Below are 24,109 nucleotides of genomic sequence, written 5' to 3' on the forward strand. Positions count from 1 at the left end.
AATCATCATATCTTTCCTAAATTTAATCATGCGATTAGATGTTCGATAACAATCCCGCGTTCTTGTTTATTTATTTTTATTTTATTATTTGTCTTTTGGGATGCCAAAATCATTTCGTCAATTTTCTGGGGTCAGAGCTAACAAATTAGTATCAAAGTTTCTTCAGAGATTTTGAATTTTGTGACAACAATGACAATAACAAAAATTGTTGCCAAGAAATTCGATAGGAATGTCAACTTTGGGATGTGGTAGCTCAAGATAGAGGCCATTTTGGTTCAAGATGGAATTAATCTGGCAATACAGGGAATTGAGAAAAAGATAAAGGGTGTGACAGATGCAAATTTTGCTGAGATAGATAAGAAGGTAAGGTCCAGTATTATTTTAAATCTCTCTGACGAGATTTTATGAGAGGTAGCCATTAAGACTTCGGCAAAAACTATGTGAAACAAGTTTAAGGTCTTGTGCATGAAGAAGACAATTGAGAATTGACTTTATTTAAAGTAAAATCTGTATATACTTCGCATGACTGAAGGTACATCTATACTCTCACATCTTGGTAAATTTGGTTCCATTATCATGAATTTAGAGAATATAAATTCTAAAATTGATGATGAGGATCAAGCCCTGTTAATTTTGTATTCCCTTTTCTAGTCTTTTAAATATTTTCATGATACTATGATTTATGGAAAAGAAACAATTTCACATCGAAAAATTAAATCTGCATTAAAATCTAAGGAGCAGATAGACAGGGATTTTTTTTTTTTAAAAGAGATCTTATTTCACTTTAAAAAAGGGGAGAGTACAATGGGATGAGGGAGGGTTACTCCGTTACACGGTCAGGGGGGTGGACCAACCTTATATAAGGAACGTGGGCTCTGTCCAAAGCAACTAAACTTATGATATGTCTGGGGAGTTGTGTCGCTGAGAGGACCGAGGACCACTGAGAAGCGCTTGCAAGGGTTGCAAGGGCATCGGCCACCGCATTGGCCTCCCTAAAGACGTGGGTGAAGGTGAACTGCTTGCCCAGGGCCAATTGTCGAATGCGAGAGATGGATCGCTATATCCTCCAAGGAACTTGAGATTTGCCTTGCAACATGAGTACCGGGTTTTTGAATCCGTTTCAATGTCCACTGCAGTGAGGCCACGCTTTGCACAAAGCTGCATCCCCTCTAGAAGGGCTAGGGCCTCGGCCTCCATGTTTGTCCTAATACCAAAAAACATTGCAAAGCCAAACAAAACATCCCCCGATGGGCTCCGCACCACGCCACCCCCGCCAGAGAAGCCAAAGTTTCCTAGGGACGAACCATCCACATTGAGTTTGACAGTGCTTGGGGATGGACACTTCCACATAACCGAGACAGGGATTTTTGGCTTGGGGTGGGAGAGCCGGGAAGCCAACCCTAGAGTCACTAGCGTCGAGTCCTCAGGTGTAGCCTGTACGAAGGGAAACGCTTGCTAGATAGCCAAGACCGACAGTTGAATGTGTCGACAAACTTGCATAGGACAAGCGTTGCCACCATTATGGAACAGGTGGTTTCAAACCTTTCAAATCTCCCTGCAAATGACAGACGACAAAATTATGAGCAACAACCCTTTCACCGAGTTAAGTGAGGCATTGGACCACCAATGTTGTAACCGCATCAGGATGCCATTCGATGAAAACCCTGGGAGGTTAAGGGCATGGGAATAGAATCCCCAAATAGCCGATGCAAATCGACAATTTGATAACACATAATCACGTGTTTCCTCGCTTGGGCAGAAAAAGCACTTAGAGGGAAGCTGGAAACCCATCTTGCGCAGTGTCTCGGGGAACGGAAGATACTCATTCAATAGTTTCCACATAAAGATGGAGACCTTGCAGGGAAAGCGCCGATCCCAAATTAGTTTCCTGGACATGAGAGTCGCTCGTGCCCCTCTGGTAGCTTCGTACGTGGAGGAAGTTGAAAAACACCTAGACGCTGTAAGGGTCCAGACTCATTTCCCCTCTTGGAAATCCAGGTCCTTGAAAAAACAATCAACTGTGGACTGCATGGAGAGCATCCACCTCCATACCCGTGAAGGGGTGCCGTGCAGTTGGCCCGAGCCATACTTAGAGTGCATGAACCTAGCCCACAGCGACTCCGCATTCCGGTATCGCCACCAAAGCTTGCAACTAAACGCCACCTGGACATCGTGGAAACTCCACAAACCTAGTCCGTCCTCAGCGGTGGGATAACACAATTCCCGCTAAGCTCGCCAGTGGCGCTGGGGGCCCTCGTCGGACTCCTCCCAGAAGAAGTCTGCCATGATTTTGTCGAAGTTCTTGAGCACTACTACTGGGGGATCCATGACTGCCAACACATGCAACGGAATGGAAGAGAGGACATGCCGGATTAGGACTAAATGCCCTCTTGGAGAGAGAAGCCTCTTCTTTCACCCCACAAGCTTAGCCGCCAGCTTCTCGATTAGGTATTGGAAATATTCCTTTTTTCGGCGGCCATTATAGAGATTGCAGCCTAGATACAAAAAAGGAAGCGAGCCGTGCCTGAAGCCGGTGATGTGCTGGATCGTGCGAACATGAGCAACTCTGCACCGTGTAGGCATAATGAAGAAAATTTTCTGCTTATTGACTTTCTGACCTAACCCTCTCTGAAACGTGTCCAAAAAAGCCATCAATCTCGTAACGGAGCGCCGATCACCCCTGGTGAAAACAACCATGACATCGGTGAAGGAGAGATGCGTAATGGGGAAACAACCCCGTGGCAGAACGAAGGGGTGATGCTGCCCTCTTGCACTTGCCTAGTCAATCCTCAACTAAAAGCCTCGAAGACAAGAATAAATAGCAGTGGAGAGAGAGGGTCCCCCTGTTTGAGTCCCCGAGTTGCCTGAAAGAAACCCTTTGGACTGCCGTTCACCAAAACCGAGAACCAACTCTGGGAGAGGTTATTTGTTATGAAACAAACAAACCTGGGGTGTAAATCGAACTTCCCCAAGAGCTGTTTGAGAAAAAATCACGAAACCCTGTCAAACGCCTTCATTATGTCGAGTTTGAGGATGCAGTTATGGCCCCGTGCTTTTCTATTGATGGACCCAACTAGCTCTTGTGCAAAAAGGATGTTTTCCGCTATGTCTCGCCCTGGGACAAAAGCGGACTGCTCTGGCGAGATGAGAGCCTACAAGAGTACTCGCAATCTGTTAGCGAGAACCTTGGTAAAGACCTTGTTAGCGACGGTGCACAAGCTAATAGGCCGAAAGTTTGCGAAGGAGGAAGGGTTCGATTTCTTCGGGATCAAGACAATGAGGGTACTTATGCCCTTTGGGATTGGGGTTCCCACCATGAAGTCTTTGGTTGCCTGCAGGACATCATCGATGATAATATCCCAACAGTGAGTGAAGAAAGTTCCAGAGAAACCATCCGAACCCGAAGCGCTATTGCCATCCAGAGCAAACACCACCTGTCTCACTTCTTCAAAGGGTCACGTCCCCCAATAACTGGTTAGTTTGATCCCCAGTCACAAGGACGGGAATATGCTGTAACAATTCTTCGACCTCAACTGGTTCGTTGGCAGTTAACGAGTCCTTGAAGAATTTTTTGGCCATTGCAGCAATTTGCTCATCCGCTTCCACCCACGACCCAGTTTCGTCCTTGATTCTATAGATGGTGAGCTTGGCCCGTTTGTCTCGAATGGAGGCGTGGAAAAAACTAGTATTGCGATCTCCCTCCTTGGCCCATTTAATTCTCGCCTTTTGCCGCCAAAATTCCTCTTTATTCCTTAGGTTGGATAGGAGCTAGGCTTGGGCTCGATGCAGCGCACTTCTAGCGTCATCCATTTATTGGGTTTCGTATTCGGCCTCCCGTTACTGCACTTCCAATTCTCGTTGTTTCACCATTTGGAAAATATTTCCGAAATGCTGTCTATTCCAATCCTTCAAACAACCTTTAAGTCGCTTGAGTTTATATGATAGGGAGTACATACCGTACCCCTGAATAGGAAGGTTCCAATTATCACGTACCACTTGGAGAAAATTGCTGCTAGATATCCAGAAATTTTGGAATTTAAAAACCTTCGGGACACGAGCACTATCTTTTCGAATGGTGAGTAGCAGGGGGGAGTGATACGAGGTGGTATGACTGAGATGCTGGACAGCTGTATTGGCCGCGAGTAAAGCTAGGATTGGTTCACTAGTACACGGTCCAGTCACTTCCAAACTCGCGCACCAGCTCTAACCTCGGTCAAAGTGACAGAGCTTCCCGAAAAGGATACTTCTGTGAGAGAGCAACTTTGTATTGCCTCATTGAAGTCAGCAATAGCCCCAAGATCCTGGACAGATCTCCTCACATATTCCGTAACCGATGATATAATGTTGAAATCCCCTCCCACTAACCACGGTCTTGTGGTTGCGTTAGCTATGGATACCTGGTCGGACCACAGTGCTCAACGCTCCGCCCGTGTGCATTTGGCGTACACAAAAGTCGCAATCCCCACACTAGACCAAGAGTCATATGCCATCATAACATGGAGCAATTGCTCAGAGTTGCGTAAAACAGTGAAGTGAAAATTAGATCTCCATAGAAGCCAAATTTTGTTAGACACATTGAACAAACTAAAGTCAAAAGAAATTTTGGAACGAAGACCTTCTATCTGATCCGTTTTTGCCAACGGCTCAAGAAGAACCAGGACAGAAATGTTGCGGATACGAACTAAATGTTTCAGGTGACGGACTGAAGATTTACCTACCGCCCCCTTTATATTTCAAATTAGAAAACTATTCATTGGAAAGAGTAGAGGAAAAAGGACCAACAGCTTTAGAAGCTTGCCTCGTAAGAATATGTCGTGGAAGCTGAATGTGGCACATTTTCTTCCGGGACTTCTTTAAGGCCACGATAACAAATCCGTCTTCGCCTTAGCAAGTGATGGAAGTCACTAGGTTAAAGAGACATTGAACTCCCTGAGAGAGGCGACTAGCAGGCCTCGGTTAGCGGTAAGGGGTTGCGCTACCTCTCTCTCAGTGTCCGAGCAAGAGGTAGCCCGCATGCCCTTTCCCCCCTATTGTGGTGAGTGAGAGCTATGTCGTCTAAATGCCCCCGCTTAAGCTGATCAGTTGAGATGGCTACGAGGAGATCATGCACGATTTCTGCCTAGCCACCTCCCATGCCACTGGCTTGATCATTGTTGTCATAGGCTTGCGCAGGCGACACCATTCATAGGGGAGAACCAGACTGCAAGGCCGGGTCTGGGATAGCCTGAGCTGACTCTTCGGCAGCAGCATGTCCTTCGGTGCATGGCTCCAGCGCAAGGGAGGAGCTGTCAACGGCCGCGGCTACCTTGGTTGGTGCCTCTGCTGTTGCGACCACTACACCAGAATTCTGGGCACCAGAAGCGATAAGCTGTAATACTGAAGTGACCTGTTCAGATCCCTCAGTCGCACCGTTACCATCTGTGCATGGCTCCAGGGAGGCGGTGTCCATCTCCATGGCTGCCTGACCCACAATGGTAGTCACCTCTTGTGCTGGCGCCCATGGCGGCAGTACCCAGAGCCAAATGCGCTGTGCTGTTGGTCTCCTTGCGCTTCGAGAGGTGTTGGCAGTTAGGGCCGGTATGGCCTTGCTTACGATATCCGGAGCAATAGGGAGGGAGATTATCATAGCCTACCCTCTGCCAGAAACCTCTGCTGCCAACACCTATCCAAATAAGATCCGAGTGATCTCCCAGAAGGTCCAAATCAACGCATACCCATGCAACGCTTGGCCGAGATAGGGTAGCAGTGGCTGTATCAAGCTTAAGGGGGGTGCCAATCGCACTTGCGATGGAGAATAGGGAGGATTTATCAAAAAAAAAATAGACTGGTAACTATTCGAAGGAGAGCCAGACCGGAGCGTGCGAAGGTTCGCTGTCGAGCTTGAAATCTAGAGTCCATCCGAAAACGTGGAGTAGGAAGCCAGAAATTATCCAACGCCTTCTTAGCCAGCTACGCAGGTAGTCATCTTCTGCTGAGAAACGAAGGAGCACGTGCCATGGGTCTAGAACACCAACTTTGAGATCCGATCTGAAGCCTATATGTTGCAAGGACTTACGGATTATGTCCAGGTTTGGCTGCCTATAAGAAAATTTTCCAACAAGTGTGTGCTTGAACGGTGAAGTTAGCAGCATGACATCAGCATCCGAGAACAGCACTGCTGGTTCTCCGTGCAACTAGGAAACGGCTTTGATCTTGCAGGAGGAAGGAGCTGCCTGGTTCCGCAGCACATCAGCAAAGGAGCGGCCGTCTTCCGCTAGGGTTGCATGAGCAGCTAGGGTTTCTTCAGTTTCATGTGCTTCTACTGTCGATAGACAGGGATATTATTGAAAAAATTAATGGAAGTCAGGGGGAAGGCCTGGTTGTTAGGGGCAGAGATCTACTTTGTAGTTTATGTGTTTTACAGAGATCTACTTCACAAGTTCAGTTACAGTTTTATCATCATCATCTTTATCTAATTCTGACATTATCAAATTGTGACATATGCGTTTAGGACATATGAGCGAGAAAGGGCTGGGCATACCGAGCAAAAAGAGACTCTTTTGCGATTAGAGTACTAGGTCATTGGAATTCTGTAAATACTGTGTCTTTGAGAAGCAAAAAAAGAGTTAGTTTCAGTTCACTAATAATTCATAAGACGAAAGGTACTCTTAATTATATTTGTTTAGATTTATGGGGTTCATTTCGTGTTTCATCTAAGGGTAGTGTCAGGTATATATTAACTCCCATTAATGATTACTCAAAAAAAGTTTGGGTTTATTTTTTAAACATAAAACTGATGTTTACCTCATTTTCAAGCAATGAAAAGTTTTGATTGAAAAACGGATAGGTAGACAGATTAAATAGCTTAGAACAGATAATGGCATGATATTTTTATGAAAGAGAATTTAATGAATTTTGTAAGAATGAAAGAATTGTTCGACGTCGCACTGTCAAGATGACGTCTCAACAAAATGACTTGACCAAACGTATGAAGAGAATACTTTTAGAGAGAGCAAGGTGCATGATCTATAATGCAGGGTTGACAAAGAACTTTTGGGTAGAAGCGATCTTTATGATTTGTTATATTATCAACCGTACTTTCGCAGTTCTTGATTTCAAAACTCTTGAGAAATTTGGTCAGGTATTCATGTTGATTATTCTGATATAAAAATTTTTAAGTGTCCAACATACATGCATATAAATAATGAAAAATTAGAGTCCCGAACTAAAAAGTATATTTTTCTTAGGTATGCTTCTTGGGTGAAAGGATGCAGATTATAGTGTTCTGATCCCAAATTTTTAAAATTTATAATCAATAGAGATGTTACTTTTGATGAATTTTTTATGTTATTTTTCAAGAAAGAGTTTTCTAGTTTTGTCATGTAGATGATAGTATGCAGAAGCGGATGGAACTTAAGATTGGTAGTTTTAGTCTCTTATTCAATAAGTGCTGGTAGATGCATCTGAATTTACTGATGAAAATAATTCAGAAGGAGAAGAATATTTAGCCAAAGATAGACCAAGGACGGATATTCAACCACCACAATGATATACAAATTTGATTGCACGTGTTTTGTTTATTGCAAAAGAAATTGATTTAGTTGGTGAGCCTACTATCTATTCAGATGTAGTTTTTTGTGATGATTGTTAGATGGCTAATTATGCACATAATTTGTAAATAATTTTTCCTTTATTTTGCTAAAATATGGTATTAATTGATAAATTTTACTCATATTTGATTTTTGGTGTTGTTTCTAGGAATTTGTGCTGAAAAGAGAATAAAAGGTGCGTTAAATATGAAATTTTAAGAAGACTACATTCTATAAGACGTGGGCACGTGATATGACCAAGTGAAAGACGCAACCCACGGGATTGCTAATGTCGTGTCCTTGTTGCTACATTAGCCACAAATTGGAAGTTCTGATCAATTGTGGAGTGATGCATTCCATTTGGAAAGTAATTAGCCTATTGAATTTTTATTATTTTATTAGTTTAAGTAGGAATAAGACTATAAAATGAAGTCTTTTCCTTTTAGGAGACGTTTTCCTTAGTCCATTGGAATTAAACTAGTCTCGTAGGAGTATAAGAAAGGGTGAAGCCTTCGGCCAGGGTCTGTCATGCCTTTTTCTCTTTTTCTCTCCAATAAACCCTAGTATTTTTTGTGGCCGTGAATCCACCATGAGGAGCGGTTAGTTTCTTTCTAGTTGAAGGATAATTGAAGTTTTGGTTCAACAATACTGTGAGATCTAATTTGATTTGCTTGCTTCAATTATTTATGAGTATTTATATATTCTCTGTTCATTTATGATTATGATTATTTTCTACAGTTAAATACCTGATCAATATTTAATTGTCGAAATAGTCTATTGTCATCTAAAATATTAATTCCGTAATTATTTAATGGTTTTAGTATTTGTGGTGCGTGATATAATTTGATTGTAGAAGAGACTTTCGAATTTATATTACGGAAATATATAATCTAATTTAAATGAACCGAGATTGTGTGTTTGTTGGTTAGAATTGGTAGCTTTTCTAATTATTAATGTTGTCAATAGGTTAAATCCTAAGAGCTTGTTTAGGGTTGCTTAATTGGCAAGAGAAATAACCACAGAGCGTGTTATGATTATCAAAACAGTAAGGAGAGGCAGGTTGTCGAACTTGTTGACAACCATAACCAGTTTATTTATGAATAATTGATTTCACCTTTGCATCGATGATCAGTTAAATAAACCAAAGTGGAGATTAGACCTTCGACTAGAGTATCGCATTTTATTGCTTTAGTTTTATTTAATTTTGTGCTACTGTCTTTATTTTTATTCAAGTGAGTTATTTAGTTAATTTCTCATAATCCCCCTTTTATTTTTTAGCTTCACAAAGAAATAAATTACTCAATTCCTGTGGATGCGACCCTATTCACTGCTATGCTCGAATTCATATTTTTAGAGTACGAACTTTTAGTTTTGCTGGTTTGACAAGCCAACAATGATTCTACTAAGTGGTTGATTATGATTAATGAAGAAATTGAATCCCTCTATCGAAATGAAATTTGAATTCTTGTGAACTCGCCTACAAATAAGAAAATTATTGGATGCAAATGGGTTTTCAAGAAAAAAAAAAGATATTATAGAGGTTGAAAATGCAAGGTATAAAGTACGATTGGTTGCAAATGACTATAATCAGGTATAAGATATTGATTTTAATGATATATTTTCACCTATTACTAAGTATATCTCTATTCATATTTTGTTTACTTTAGTTGCCATGTATGATTTCAAGTTGGAGCAGTTTGATGTTAAGAAAGCCTTCTTGTATGGTGAACTTGAAGAGAAATTTTATATGAAACAATTTCACGGATTTGAAGTTGAAAGAAAGGAACACCATGTTTGTTTGCTGAAGAGATCCTTATATGGATTGAAACAGTTTCAAAAAGAGTGGTATAAGAGGTTTGACACTTTTATATTGGGTCATGGTTATTCAAGTGATAGTTGTGTTTACTTCTGAAAATTAGATGATGAATCTTTTATTTATTTGTTACTTTATGTTGATGACATGCTTATTGTTGCCAAGAGTTTATCAGAAATTTACACTTTGAAATTGGAATTAAGTAATGAATTTGAAATGAAACATTTGAGAGCAGTTAAGAAATTCTTGATATGGAGATCAAGAGAGATTGAGGAGTTCGAAAGTTATTCTTGACTGAAGAAAATTACCTTGAAGAAGTTTTGGAGAAGTTTGGTATGAAAGATGCTAAATCTATGACTACTTCTCTTGCTAGTCATTTTCGATTATCTACTGCTTAATCACCACAGTCAGTTGAGGAGAAAGAGTATATGATATGGGTTCTCTATTTCTAATGCAGTCGGCAGTGTTATGTATGCAATAGTTTGTACTTGTCCAAATATCACACAAGAGTTAGTGTGAGTAGTAGATATACGTCTTACCCTGGAAAAACATATTGATAGGTTGTAAAGTTGATTCTCATATACTTGCGAGGAACTTCAAACTATTGTTTGGAATTTGGGAGAAATAATAACAATTTGATTGATTTTGTAGACTCTGATTATGCCAGAGATCTTGACAGGAGAATATCATTTTCAGGTTATGTATTCTATATTGGTGGTTATGCAATTAATTAAAAAAGTACTTTACAATCTATTGTAACTTTATCTACTACGGAGGTAGAATATATGGTTGCGACCGAGGCAATCAAAAAAATATTGTGGTTGAAGAGTTTGTTTGGCGAATTCAATTTGCATCAAGGTGTTACTACTATTTACTATGATAGTCAAAGTGCTATTCATTTAACTAAAGACCAGATGTATCATGAGAGGGCGAAACACATTGATATGAAATTTCATTTCATTCGAGATATTATTGTTGAGAGAAAAGTCCTTATTCAGAAAATCAGTACAAAGGAAAATTCTGCTGACATTTCACGAAACCTCTTCCAGTTTACATGTTCAAACAATGCTTAGGTTTGGCTGCTGTTCATTGTTATGTAGAAAAGGTGGAGCAGATTCGCTATTATCGATGTTAGGGACACGCCAAGGTGGAGATTTGTTAAAATGGTTTTGTCCCACATTGTCTTTTGTATAACGGAATTTTTCTCTTAGTTGTCTATACATACAGTGGGCCTGTGATGGAATTAAGTGCACCAAACCACGAGAGTTTTAGTAAATTATATGGATCTTTTGGTCATTAAACCTTTTGTTTAGTAAGATATTTTTGGATTCTCTTATGTTTCAAGTATTAGGTATTTTAGGTCTAGAAACACCTTCCTAAAACATTTTGAATTCTCTTCTTTATAGTGAAATTTTGCTTCTCCTCCGTTCGTGGATATAGGTCAATTTGACCAAATCATGTAAATTGTTATATTCCTATTTTATGTATTTTTATTTTGTTATTTGTCTTTTGGGGTTACCAAAAATCCTTTTGTCAATTTCTTAGGGTTAGCCCTAACATGAAAGAAACCATACATAGTGAAATACAAAAATTTCATCCTCCAATAATGGTTAAGATAATGGAATAAATTCTACATAATAGAATCTTGGTTCTCTTGGATCCTTAAATTATCAAACTTAGCTTACTCAACTACATTACAGCCCATTATGAAACGTGGATTACCCAAAGATAAAATAGTCATCCACTACTACATGGCCATGACTAAGTACTTTCAGTTTCGTACTTCTATTATGTTCTTTTACTAAAATATGTTTCTATCTTAGTGAAGATAAAGTAGTCATCTTCTATTGCATGCCATTATAAGATCTTTTTGGCACTAAGTACCTTTACTTTTTTTCCTTTTTTTTCATTACATTAATTACTTTTAGTTTTCATAATTTCTTTATGTAATTTGCATAAAGTAGTCATCTTCCTTTGCATAGCTATGACAATATTTCTTTAGTACAATGCTTCTTTCAATAAAAAAAATTTTCGTTCATTAAAATAGTTGTTACAATTACATGTAGTTGTCTATCAGTTTTTCATGTAGGTTAAGATATCTCATTACTTAAGCATTTTTCATACAATAATTAATTCAAGTTTATTATATACCCTTTAGACTTCTAAAGGTTTTATGAAGCACTTAAGTAAATCGGTATAATTTCCTTTTACTTATAAAATATATGAATATTTGGATTTAGATAATTCTAAACTCAGTGTAAATGAACTAATAGACAATTATTTGCTAACAAGAGTTAACTATATTTGTTGAACTAATTTTGATTATTTCATTTGCATTTAGTCCTTGGAATCAATTTTAATGTTGCACATTATGCACCAGTAGACAATTTTTCCTTTTGACGCTCATACATCAAGAGTCAAGACTGACTCAGCTGAATTTCGTTTAGTAAAATTAATACTCACATGCAATGTATATGGACATAACTAGTGTTATATATGTGTGTGTATATATATATATATACATATATGTATGTATGTATATGTATGATGTTGGTCACCAAAAACAGAACATAAATGTGCTTATTTCATCATATCGTTTCACAAGTAAATCAAAATAAACTGTTTGATTGAGGAGGATCTTTGTTTTTTGTTTCAATCTTTACACAATATTTGTAACTACAATCTCCCTATTTTCTTCAATTTTATCTTCTTAGAATATTTTTAGGCACATAATTAATAAGTGATAGGGCATAAATTCTAGTGAATTTATATGTATAAGTTACTAGTTAACTATGTTATTTGAGCTTTAATTCAAAGAAAACTACTTAACTTTTCTCTTATATTGTTCTAATAGGTGAAGAACTTAATTGAAGAGAAAGCAGACAAAATATGTGGCACGATGAAGAAATGGAAAAAGAAAACGTGAAGAGGAAGGGGTTTGGCAGAGTTTACTTGTTTCAGAGTTTTGGCAATAACTTTAACTACAAATTTTGGCTCGAGATGGTTCTTGATTAATTCTGAAACTAAGAGAATGTTGTACAATTCTTATGAGACATTAAAGTTTAGTTCTCACGTTTTCTTAGTCAAAAATCCAAATTATTGAAATATAGTTTCACTACAATACTCTTCTTACCATTTCTCAGTATTTTGAGCATATCTCAGCATCTAAACCTCCAAATGATATGATTCTTGTAGCATTAAAAACCTAATGCAAAGGCTACAATTTTCATGTTTCAAATAGGAGTTTATTTGGCCTTGTTGATAGAGTTTTTTTGCTTTAAATAGGATCCACGTGCAGATACGTGGATCCATAGTGATCCGCTCATGGATCCGTTATAAGTAGCACCATTTATCAATTTGGTCCCCACATCAGAGGGTTAATAACTAGTATCAAAGTTTGGGTCGGTATTTGGCTAATCGCCATGCATAGAAACACTGTTTTTCATTTCCAATAAGCTCAATCTAACCCCATTTAGGATACTATTTTAAGAAACTATAAATAGGGGTGTTCTGGGTCATTTTTAAAGGGGAAAAAAAACATTATCCTAGTTTGGTTTTGACATCTTTTCATAGTTTATTTTTGAGAAATCAGGATCCAATCTAAGAGAATCAAGGAGTGCACAAGGAGAGGACTGGAGCAAGCAATTGAGAAGTTTTCTTACTCTTTTTCTTACTTTTGTAGCAACTCATTGAATTCGTAGTTTTAATTTTCAAATTATGTTGAACTAAATTTATTTCTAGAGTTAGGGTTTTTATAAAGGAATTTGATTAATTTTTCTAGTTTAATTTCTTGTCTTTTGCTATGATTTATCTATCTTGATTTTAGTTACGTGTTTATGTCTAATTACGATAGCATGATCTTTGGATTTGTATCAAACTGATAAGCAAGATACAGCTATGCACTAGATAGATAAACATAGTTAACCTAATTACGAGAGTAGGTTAGTGTTTGTATGACGCACTTATATCACCAAAGTTCTTAAAAAGTTTAATTAAATACTTGCGATCTCGAGAGAGATGTAGAATTTAATTAAACACATTTTAGATGTATCGAGAGAAAATCTAAAATATAATTATGTGATACGTTCATGGTTTGTTAAGAAATTAACTAAATAGCTAACTCAAATTCTAGGTAAAACCTAGAACCGTAGACTTGCATTTATTGTTTTCTCACAATTACTTTATTTGATTTGATTATTATTTTACTGCTTAGTTAGAAATTACAACTCCTTCGAATTTAATTTTGTTATTTTTGTTAGGATAATAAAAGTAGAAAATTAACTCGTCCCTGTAGGTTTAACTCCTAGAATACTCCTAGTGAATTATTACTATGGTCGACCCTGTATAGTTGCAAGAATTCGTTAATCGAGTTTTTGACACCGTTGCCAGGGACGATGCTTAATTTTTCTACTTTAGTTACTTTTGTTTTATTTTATATCTTATTTTACTTTTAGTTCTTCACTTTTAGTATTGATTTTTTTTTTTTGCTTAAGTGCTTGGTGTATCACTCAATCTCAAAAAGGTGACTTGGAATTTGACTTGGAAGTTGAGAGAATAGCAAATTATTTGAGGAAGCAAATTTGTCTACAAAAACAGACTTTGAAACCATCGTCACTAGATTTCATATTGCCTTAGAGATAGCTGAGTTTGGTAGTTTAGATGAATCCGAGATGACAGAAGAAATAGAAGTAATAGCAATAATCAACGGGAGGTATCACCATAGGCTCCACCTATAGGACTTCATCTTCGAGACATTCAACGTCCTGCTATTGTAGCGTCCCTGCACTATATCAAGCTAAGTGAAGAAGTAAGAAATTATGGGCTTAAAATAGTACATTTTAGTGTGCTGCCTATTTTCCATGGCTTAGCTAATGAAACTCACTCTCTTTTGTATGGAAATTTTATTCAATGGTGCAAACATTTCCATTGAATTGTGTGTTAGAATTCAATCGAAGAATGAGGTGCTTCTCTTATTGTCTCAAGGATCATGCAAAGTCTTAGCTATTTCATCTACCTGAAGGATCTTTGAGGACATGGAAAGATGTTTATAACATCTTTATGACCAAATACTACTCATCTTAGAAGATCATTGACTTAACAAACAAGATTGCACATTTTCATAGATGGAAGGTGAACCAATTCATGAAGCATGGGAGTACTTTAAGCTACTTCTCTCTTAATGTCCTCACCATCAATATTCTCTGGCACCGCAAGCTCAATTTTTTATGATAGGTTGACCTTAACAACCCAGAATATGATAGATATTGTAGCTTGAGGATACATTAGGGATAAGATTCTAAAGGAATTGGTTGGAGTTTATGAGCTACTCTCTAGTAACTCTCAGCGAAAGGCAATCCAGGGTAAAAGAGTAGGAGTACATGAAATGAATATGCCACGGGATTTGGATTCACGGGTTGCTGAGATGAGTCATCAAATACAATTGCTATTACATTGGGTAACTCAATCTCCAGAACCATGTGCTTATTGTCCTATGTATGGGCATTCTACTGTTGATTACTATAATAGAGAGCCTCTTAACTTGATTGAAGATGTCAATTTCATTGGAGCATGTGGTGGACAGAAATTTAGCCAAAGAATAATCCTTTTTCCAATACATATAGTGAAAGATGGAGAAGCCATCCTAATCTTTCTTGGAAGAATCAAGGGGTCAATTCTTTGGAACCAACTAGATTCCAACATCAACAGCCGACCTCTCAATATCCTCTCCAACCTACTCAAGAAAAGAAGCCCAACCCTAAAGAGTTGATGTAGCAATATATGCAAAAGGTGGACCAAAAGATGGATCAAACTAATCATCTTGTACAATCTCAACAAACATCAATTCAAAATCTTAAGAGGCAAGTTGATCAGCTAGCAAAGGCAGTAGCTGAGAAGGAAGCAAGTAAATTGCCCAGCAATACTGAACTGAACCTTAAGGAAACTACTATGGTTGTGACTCTTTGTTCTGGCAAAGTATTGGATGATCCCATCATTAAGTCTAAGGCTAAACCAAATGAAAAGCAAGATGAGAGTGGAATTGCTAATGAAAGTGAAAGAGCTAGAGATGCGGGAAATGGTTCTAGTAGAAGGAGTTTAGAAGATAATCAACATATGAAGGTGCCTAAAGTGAAACCTTATGTGCCGCCCATCTCCTTCCCTCAAAGGCTACAAAAAAAGGCAATTAACGAGCAATATCAAAATTTGGTGGAAATGCTCTACAAATTTCAAGTGATTTTCTAAAGTTCTTGCTAATATACCTGTGTATGCAAAGTTCTTGAACAGAGTGGTGTCTACTAAGAAGTTGGAGGACTTTGCAATGATGTCATTCACTGAAGAGTGTAGTACGGTGGTTCAAAATCATCTTCCTGTTAAGATAACGCATCCAGGGAGTTTTATTGTGTCTTGTCAATTTGAAAATATATTTGTTGATAAATGCTTATGTAATCTTGGGTCAGTGTTAATCTAACACCTATACCCTTATTTAGGAAATTAAAGTTTGCCAACCTTATGCCTACACATGTGATTCTACAACTGGTTTATCATTCAGTGTCTCATCCTGTTGGCATTGTAGATGATCTGTTGGTTAAAGCCGATAAATTTTATTTTCCTTTAGATTTTCTTATTTTTGAAATGGAAGAAGATATTTCTATGTCTATTATTCTTGTTAGAGGATTTTTATCCATGGAAGGGGCTAATATAAACTTATTAGAAGGAATATTGACTCTAAGGGTCGGTAAGAAAAGGAATAATTTAATATTTTTGAACTTCTAAATTACCCTTCTTATGAATCTTATTCGTATCTTGATGCTATTGACAATTTAACTGGTGAAAAGTATGTTACAAAGATAGACTTGGAGTTGATGCCCGGGCCAAATATTCCTCTTCAGCGGTTCGAAAACGATCTTTTAAGGATCAATGGTATCAAAAATCCCATGTGCATGCGCTAAATGGAATGAAATTATTTTAGCCACTTCATCCATCATAATTGCATTTGGCCCATCTAGCCGAAAACGTTAAACTTAGCACTTCTCGGGAGGCAACCCGACTTTTTTTTTAAAAATTTTATTTAATATTTTCTTTATTTTTGGGGATTAGTGGTGGTGTTTGTTTCATTAGAATTTTATTCCTTTCTAGTTTGGCCTATTTGGTGGTGTGTTTAACTCCTATTTATAGTGTTTATTCTTTTATTTTGGCAAGATGTCACTACGGGTTTAGCTATTTGATGGTAACTGGCAATTTCCCTCTTACTCTACTTCATCTTTGGTACTTCATGTTATCAGGGAAGTTTTACTTTCATCTCTCTTTATGCTTATAGTTTTTTTTTTTTTTTCTTCTCCAATATTGAGGACAATGTTGTTTTAAATGTGGGGGAGTTAGTTAGGGGTAAATAGATGAAGTGAAACTTTTGAATTTTTGGTTAAAATTTTTCAAATTTTTGTTGATTCTCCGATAGGCAATGGCTTATATTTCGAGTATTATTATTGTTAAAGCATTATATTTATGAATATGTTTAAGTCAAATAGTATCGTCTCAAAAAAAATTTTGGTGAATATTTGGTATTTTGAAACTTTTTCAATTTTTGGATAACTTTTTTAGGTGTTGTAAATGTTTTTCTAGCAATTTTCTTGTGGATTGGGACTAATTATTAATCTTAATTCTCTATATTATTGAGATATGAAATAGGATTTTGTATTCTAAATTATTTGTGCTTATATGCTTATTTTGTTGAGTTGAGCTATACTCCCCTGGTTGTCATTGCCGAATAACAAGGGGTCTTTATTTAGTAAATTTCAATTTTCGCATCACAAGGTGGTGATAGTGATGATTATGTGATTTTTAAATAGTGAAAAATTGAGTAATCGAGCCCCTTCATTTAGGAGATGTTAGGAGCAGAGAAACTCCGGTGTGAAGACCAAATGCGTAGAAATATTGTTTTTCAACTCCAATAAACCTAATCCAACCTCGTTTGAGATACTACTTTAAGAAACTATAAATAAGGGTGTTCTAGATCATTTTTAAGGAGCAGAAAAATATTAGCCTAACTTAGTTCTAACATCTTTTGATAGTTTATTTTTGAGAAATCAAAATCAAACATGGAGAATTAAGGAGTGCACAAGGAGAGGACTGGAATGAGCAATTAAGAGGTTTCTTACTCTTTTTTTTTCTAATCTTTGTAGCAACTCTTGAATTCATGGTTTTAATTTTTGAATTATGTTGAACTAAATATATTTCTAAGATTAACATTTTTATGAAGGAATTTTGATTAGTTTTTTGAGTTTAATTTCTTGTCTTTTGTTATGATTTAGATATTTTGATTTAGTTACGTGTTTGTGTTTGATCACCATATACATGATCTTTGGATTTGTATCAAATTGAGAAGCGTGCATTTGATAAATAAACATATTTAGCCTAATCGAGAAAATATGTTAAGAGTTTATATTATGCACTTATATTGGTAAAGTTCTTAAAGAGTTTAATTGAATACTTGCGATTTTGAGAGATGTGACGACCCCACCTCTCCCCTAGGGCGTACCCTAATGTTTGGCAAACCATCCACCAACTCTCGCTAGGTCTCACGTACAAGTCCCAATACAATACAAGAATCTCGATAATAAAAGCAATAGCAAATTCGAAATTTAGATATATACATTCATGGTCATCAAATTCCCATACAGACCCATAATATAATAAGAGATTCAAGTTCAAGTCAAACCGCTAAAACTAGAAGAGAACACTAGAACAAAAGACGAGGGACCTAGACCAAAGCGCCAACCTTCTCCAACTCACACGCCCATGTTCTTGCCCCCTATAAAGAAAACAAACTCATGGGGTGAGTTATCACCAAGCAAGATATCAAGACAACATGGAAATGAAATAGCAAGTTGGCAGTTACATATATCACAATCTTAAAGCGAAGAAAGTAAACATTCACAAGATAAGTCATTAATATTTCAAATAAACAATTCAGATAAACAATTAACACTTTCACGCATAAGGATACAGTTTGCTCTTGCGAACTAGATCGACAGTAGTTTGAACAGAATCTGTTGACACTCCGTCAACCATGGGAATATAGTAACAAATCTAGTAGAGCACTACTTATCTCCCATCTCCATCCACTGATCAATCCCCTCCTGGGCTCGAACTCCAAAAATAATAGTAGAAGTAACACTCGAGTATACCGAGTCCAATGGATCGAATTCAGTGAAATAAACAACAAACAGTATCCATGGTTCGTCAATCTCCTCAACCAAGTTCTTACTGGTTCGATTCAACTAACTAACCTAGGGATTTGGGATCCCAGGCAGTTACTTTCAAGTTATGCACATGAACATCAATTCATTTGCAAATAGTGCACAGCAATTTAGTCCAGTTAGGGCAAGTGCGATAAGTACACACTTGCCTAACCAAAACAAGTTAAAAGCATAGTAATAACATTCACTCAATCACAATTTCATGTCAAGTATTGCTCATTCATATCAAAAGAGCATTTCAAGCAAGTAGCAAGTTTTACCATGCAATTGGTACACTCACCAACTAATTAAGGTCTATCAATGACAAGCTCAGACTCTACTTCCTGGCCACTCTCAAAATCTGTGATTAGATAAAATATAACAAGAAATCAAACTTCCACCATAGCTATTCAAAAATCACACCTTGTACTTGTGAAAATCAATGGAAAAACTACGTAAGTGTAGCTCGCTACCATAGGCACAGCATATATGGAGCAAAAATATATTAAGTGTAGACACAATTTTTTGAAGAAGAGTGATAAAAATCTCGAGTTTAAAACTGGACACTTACAACTATAAACATTTTTAGGGCAAACAACATTTTCTGCCTCTTAAATCGTTTTGCTTTAGCTCGAAACCAACTATATGTGAAAATCAAGGTGTTTGCAAGTAACTCAAGAAAAGTAGGTCAAAACCACCCTTAATTTACACCGCAACTCTCACTCTTTCACTTGACCAACCAAGAAAGAATTTGCAGCAACATAGCCCCAAATTCCTCAAGTTAACCATCAAAGTTTCAACCCTATTTGCATGGCAAAACCACTATCAATCAAGATAACATCTCATTAGGTGTATGAAACATCTTTTTGGCAACCAAATCCATTAATATTTCACATATATAAAGTTCTAAACTAAACTAAATATATCTTGAACCAAAACTAGAAATTTCAATAAAACTTGACAAAAACATGAAATCTTCCATAAACATCCTCCTTTTAGCTTTTATCACTACATATATCGGATAAATTTCAAGATAAAAGAAGAAAGATATGGTTCCTAGCACTTTTACCTCAAACCCCAAGATGGAAAGCAAATCAAGAGCTTCCTTTCTTCAAAAACTTCACCAAAGGCTTCCTTCCGCACTTGCTTCAAAGATCTATGTAGTAGATTAGGATTTCTCATTGGTGTTCTCACTAATCAAGCAACAATCAAGCTAGAACTTGAGGTGTTTTTTCTCTCCCTTTTCTCTCTCTATTTTCGGCCAACAAGAAGAAAAAAGAAGGGTTTTGGTGCTAAATTGGAAGATAAATACAAGACTTCTCTTGGTCAAATGGTTTATTAGATTGTCAACACTTGGCGAAGCATGGTTTCATGCCTATCTCGGTGTCTCTCTTTTGTCTCTAGTCACTAATATATCTTGTGCTCCTCCAATTAACTATTAACACTTTTTGTCATACAATCCCCTTTGCAAAAAACTCCTTGTCTACCAAATTTATTACACACACTTTACAAGTTGGTCACACTAGCATAATACACTACGAAACTCAATATGCACCAAATTAAATAAGGAAAAAGGATAAATATCATGACTCAACCATTAAAGCAACCAAGAAATTAAGGCAGGCCTCGAAAGATACTGACAAATCCAAGCAAGCTTAATTAGTGGGTGCAAAGTGAGTGGATTTTGAATCACCCATTTAGATCCAATTAAGACAATAAGATCATATGAGAGAGAGAGATTAGTATGCCACTGGATTTTTGGCAATACTCTCTGAAGATCAGGATGTGCAAAAACAGCAATTAAACATTGATTGTGTGGACATCAGATAAAACAGTATTCTGGATAAAAGAAGATATTGATAACGAAACTCCAGGTACCACTGCTAACTATTTGGCATCATAAGAAAGCTAGATTGCATCTCATAAACTTCAAAAGACACCAAAGAACAGATGAGCTTACATGAAGTTGAGTCAGTAATATGTTGACTAGATTTAACTCTTATTTCTCATATGGGATAATATCCTTCAATCATACAATTAATTAGAGTCAAATCTTACAAGATTTCCCAATCTGACTCTAAGACAAGATGCTGAAGTACTAAACACAAAATATAAAATCCTACGGAAAAAGAGCCAACTTACCAAAATGCCTATCAAAAACAAAAAAGGAACAACTGAACGCATGATACCAAAATTCCTGCTAAACATGCTTGGCTGGAGACTCCTAAATAAGATACTATTGTGTTAGTTACCTGGAAACTTCATTCACCCCGGGCAGGACGGGATATGCACCTGACACAGTCAAAAGCTTTTGGGTATGTCAACTGTTGTGATGCGATGTTGATGGCCAAGGAGGAGAGATGGGCAAGAAGTCTCATGAGATGGGAAGAGAATGGAAAAGGAAGAAGGGTGGTTCTGTGGAGGGAGGAGAAAAGAGGGGAAAGCCAAAGCCACTCAAGTTTCCAAAGAAAAATACGCACATCCCGTGGTGTATTTTCACTTCAGACATAAGGGTGGCTTCTTTCGTTGGAGGACGATGTGAAATCGTGGCATCTGAGAGTAAGAGAGGCTATGATAAATTGAAAAGAGGCGCTCTGTTTTGATGTGACGGCAGTACAGAATGACTAAGATAGAGATAGGGTTTGACAACAATATCTACTTTGCCCCACTATTTCAACTTTAATTAATGAATAAGTAACTCAAAGCTTCTGCAATTTTTCCCTTTTCAATAATAATTCATCCCCTCCTACTTAAATATGTTGTTGCTTATGTTTCCTTTCAATTTAATCGCACATCTAATTAATCTTTTTCTTAGCATATACTTTAAACAAGTTTTGGATATTTTAGAATGATTTGTGTTTAAATATCTTATGTAAATGAGTATAAGAGATGCAACCACACACCTGTACCCAAAATTGGGCAAATATCCCTGGATCCTGTAATTTTCAAATACGGAAATCTGACACTTCAACATGCAACCGCACCCAGACACTAGCCAAGTCCATGTAACGTAACTCTAAAATAGTCTTCCTATTTTCCAAAGTGAGCTGATTAAAGCCTGAGAGAAATTCTGGAAATCATTTACTGTTGTTTTGATAGACCACATGACAATTTTATATGGCTAGTCAAGCTAGCAACCTTTTGCAAGACCAAAACATAGATGCACTTGGACCGCATGGCACATTGGGTTTTGTTAATACAGGTAAGATAGCTATTCATATAGTTCCGTCAGTTCCTCACAAATATCCATGCCTGCCCACTGAAGACAACATCTTTTAAACTTCGTAGAAACAACAATGCCACTGGATCCAAAAGTTCATAATTAATTCATCTAAGTATGGCACAAAAACATCATAGGTCATGAAAGCTACTGATTAGCCATGAAGCAAAAAGTAACAAGGCATCAGCACAGGCAAATATCAGAGAACATTAGCAGCACCAACTCCTATTACATTCAAAAAAGAAAGATGACAGATCAAAAAGTTGAGGGGATCAATACCACAATCCAAGAAAGTGAATATGCCATCCAAATACCTTGGTCTGGAGGATTTTTGCTTGCATTGGCAGCATTAGCTTGTAGAGGATTAGCCATGGGATTTTGGGATTTAGTTTCCATTGTCAGCATCTTCAATGATATCTTTCTCAAATAATCTGACTGCAAAAAATAAATCATGTCCAGAAGAAAAAATTAATAACCAAATAACAAGAAACAAGAGTAACTTAATAAAATGGACCAACAGCAAAATTCCATGCAGGATCAATGGAAAAAGGATGCAAGTGATACATTAAGACCATAACATGCCGCAGAATTGCATGGCTACCTGGCTAGTTGCTGCACTATAAATCTTTTCCTCAAACCTCACAGCAATTTTCTTAAGTTCTCGCAGTCCCTCTTCTCCAGCGAATGGCAGATGCCTCTTCAAAATCTCCATTCTGCACATGTGAGCACATCTGAACATTAAACTAAAAGCTGCTTACGACCTTACAGAAGTACGTCAACAACAGGAAACAAAATCATAAACCAGCTCCACAGTTGCATACTACCATGCAAAATCAACTTCGGAAAAAAAGCATCTTAAAGTCAATAAAGGAAAGCCAATAGCATGTAAACCTACAAGAGTTTAGAAACAATATTAAATGCACAGTCTTCTAAATTTCAGTTTTCAACATCATGGCTACCCAAAAAAAAAATTGTGTTAATCAGGAAAGGCATAAAAGTACTGTAGAAGTAGCGTGTGAATTAAAAGAGGAAGTGTAACAAGAAGTGGAAGAAGTGAAGGAGGAAAGGCAGAAGAGAGCTTGGTCTTGAAACACAAAGACATGAGGATTTCATTCTTGAAACTTTTTTCAACTCCATGTATATAACTTGAAACACAAAGACACGAGGATTTCATTCTTCATCATATTAACTCTCTCAAGTCGGTATTTTCTAATCTCACCAAGGAGTCCTTCAACGGAATCCATGCATTTGAAAAATCAGAAGAGGAAAATTCTGGCAAAGATAAGTTCAAAGCTACACATTCTCGGTAAAAGATGTAGTAGTGCAACAAATATAAGAATTCCACACATACAACACATTATCCAAACGACATATTGCAGTAAAATACACTTCCTCTGGAATAAGACAGAGCCCATGAAGCATTGGAAGCTCCAAGAAGCTTCCAATTCTTCCTCAACTCCATTCCCAATAATACCATAAAATCATCCAGAATCTCAAACATATTAGTCTCCCACATCCAATGAAATTAATTATTCATACTGTAAAAAAAAATTATCAACACCAACTAAACAAATAATACATTTTTCTAGTATTACATTAAATAAGAAAAATCACAATTTTAACCCAGGTAAGAGCCTTCAAGAAAGTCCAGAAAAATTTTTTTTTACCAGTTTCCAAACCAGATATCAATCTAAAAAATTTTTAAAAAATTGCATACATATATAATCCAAAGTAAAGAGACAAAGCAAAAAGAAAACGAGGGGTTACATCTTATTAACGATTCTTTGACGATAATCTGCTTGGAGTTGAGTCCTCCAATCGCCGCTGTCAATAGTAGCCGGCGGAGCTGCATTTGGGACAGCCGATACTTCTCCACTGCCGCCTACTTGACCACCTTGATGCGGACCCTGAGCCATCTGTCTTTGAGGCGCCCTCCAACTGTTGCTGTCCATTGCCTGATCAAACACAATTGGCCGACAGAAATAAATCGAAAACCTTGAAACCCAATAAAACAATTCAGAAATTTACCCGTGAGCATTAAATCTAGGGATAATTTTCAGAAACCTCCCTGAGGTTTCTAACAATTTCATTGATCTCCCCTGAGGTTTCCACAATTACTTGACCTCCCTTGAAGTTTAGGATTTTGTAACAAAATCAGCCCATGATATCAAAACTGAACATAAAAAAGTGTTTTTAGGAAAGAGAGGGAAATTTGTTCACATAAATGCCCTGAGGTAAGTGTGCAAGTTATATTAGTGAAATAATGAAAACTAAT

General features: G+C 37.1%; 2 protein-coding genes and 1 non-coding gene across 6 annotated transcripts; 1 reads left to right on the forward strand and 2 right to left on the reverse strand.

Moving 5' to 3' along the window:
- Window positions 1-14,472: 14,472 nt before the first annotated feature.
- On the reverse strand, window positions 14,473-14,578 carry LOC113728287 (small nucleolar RNA R71). Its single transcript, XR_003458016.1, has one exon. It is a non-coding gene; the product is annotated as a small nucleolar RNA R71 (small nucleolar RNA).
- A 602-nt stretch (window positions 14,579-15,180) lies between these two features.
- On the forward strand, window positions 15,181-16,328 carry LOC113724550 (uncharacterized). The gene is made up of 4 exons (XM_027247441.1): window positions 15,181-15,558; window positions 15,653-15,821; window positions 15,929-16,110; window positions 16,215-16,328. The coding sequence occupies exons 1-4, from the start codon at window positions 15,181-15,183 to the stop codon at window positions 16,326-16,328; spliced, it is 843 nt and encodes a 280-aa protein (XP_027103242.1).
- Window positions 16,329-17,993: 1,665 nt separating this feature from the next.
- Window positions 17,994-23,852, reverse strand: LOC113727527 (mediator of RNA polymerase II transcription subunit 15a). 4 transcript variants are annotated; one of them, XR_003457842.2, is made up of 6 exons: window positions 23,602-23,852; window positions 22,436-22,547; window positions 22,149-22,269; window positions 19,684-19,770; window positions 18,916-18,975; window positions 17,994-18,187 (listed from the first exon to the last, which is right to left on the reverse strand). XR_003457842.2 is itself a non-coding variant. In XM_027251751.2 (5 exons), the coding sequence occupies exons 1-4, from the start codon at window positions 23,784-23,786 to the stop codon at window positions 18,923-18,925; spliced, it is 471 nt and encodes a 156-aa protein (XP_027107552.1). In that variant the 5' UTR covers window positions 23,787-23,852; the 3' UTR covers window positions 17,994-18,187; window positions 18,916-18,922. The 4 variants fall into 4 exon arrangements, 2 of the variants coding, with proteins under 2 accessions (XP_027107552.1, XP_027107553.1); XR_011839574.1 differs by lacking the exon at window positions 18,916-18,975; XM_027251751.2 differs by lacking the exon at window positions 19,684-19,770.
- Between the last annotated feature and the right edge of the window lie 257 nt (window positions 23,853-24,109).

The sequence above is a fragment of the Coffea arabica genome, chromosome 2c (assembly GCF_036785885.1).
Source record: "Coffea arabica cultivar ET-39 chromosome 2c, Coffea Arabica ET-39 HiFi, whole genome shotgun sequence".
In the NCBI taxonomy this organism is placed as follows: domain Eukaryota; kingdom Viridiplantae; phylum Streptophyta; class Magnoliopsida; order Gentianales; family Rubiaceae; genus Coffea; species Coffea arabica.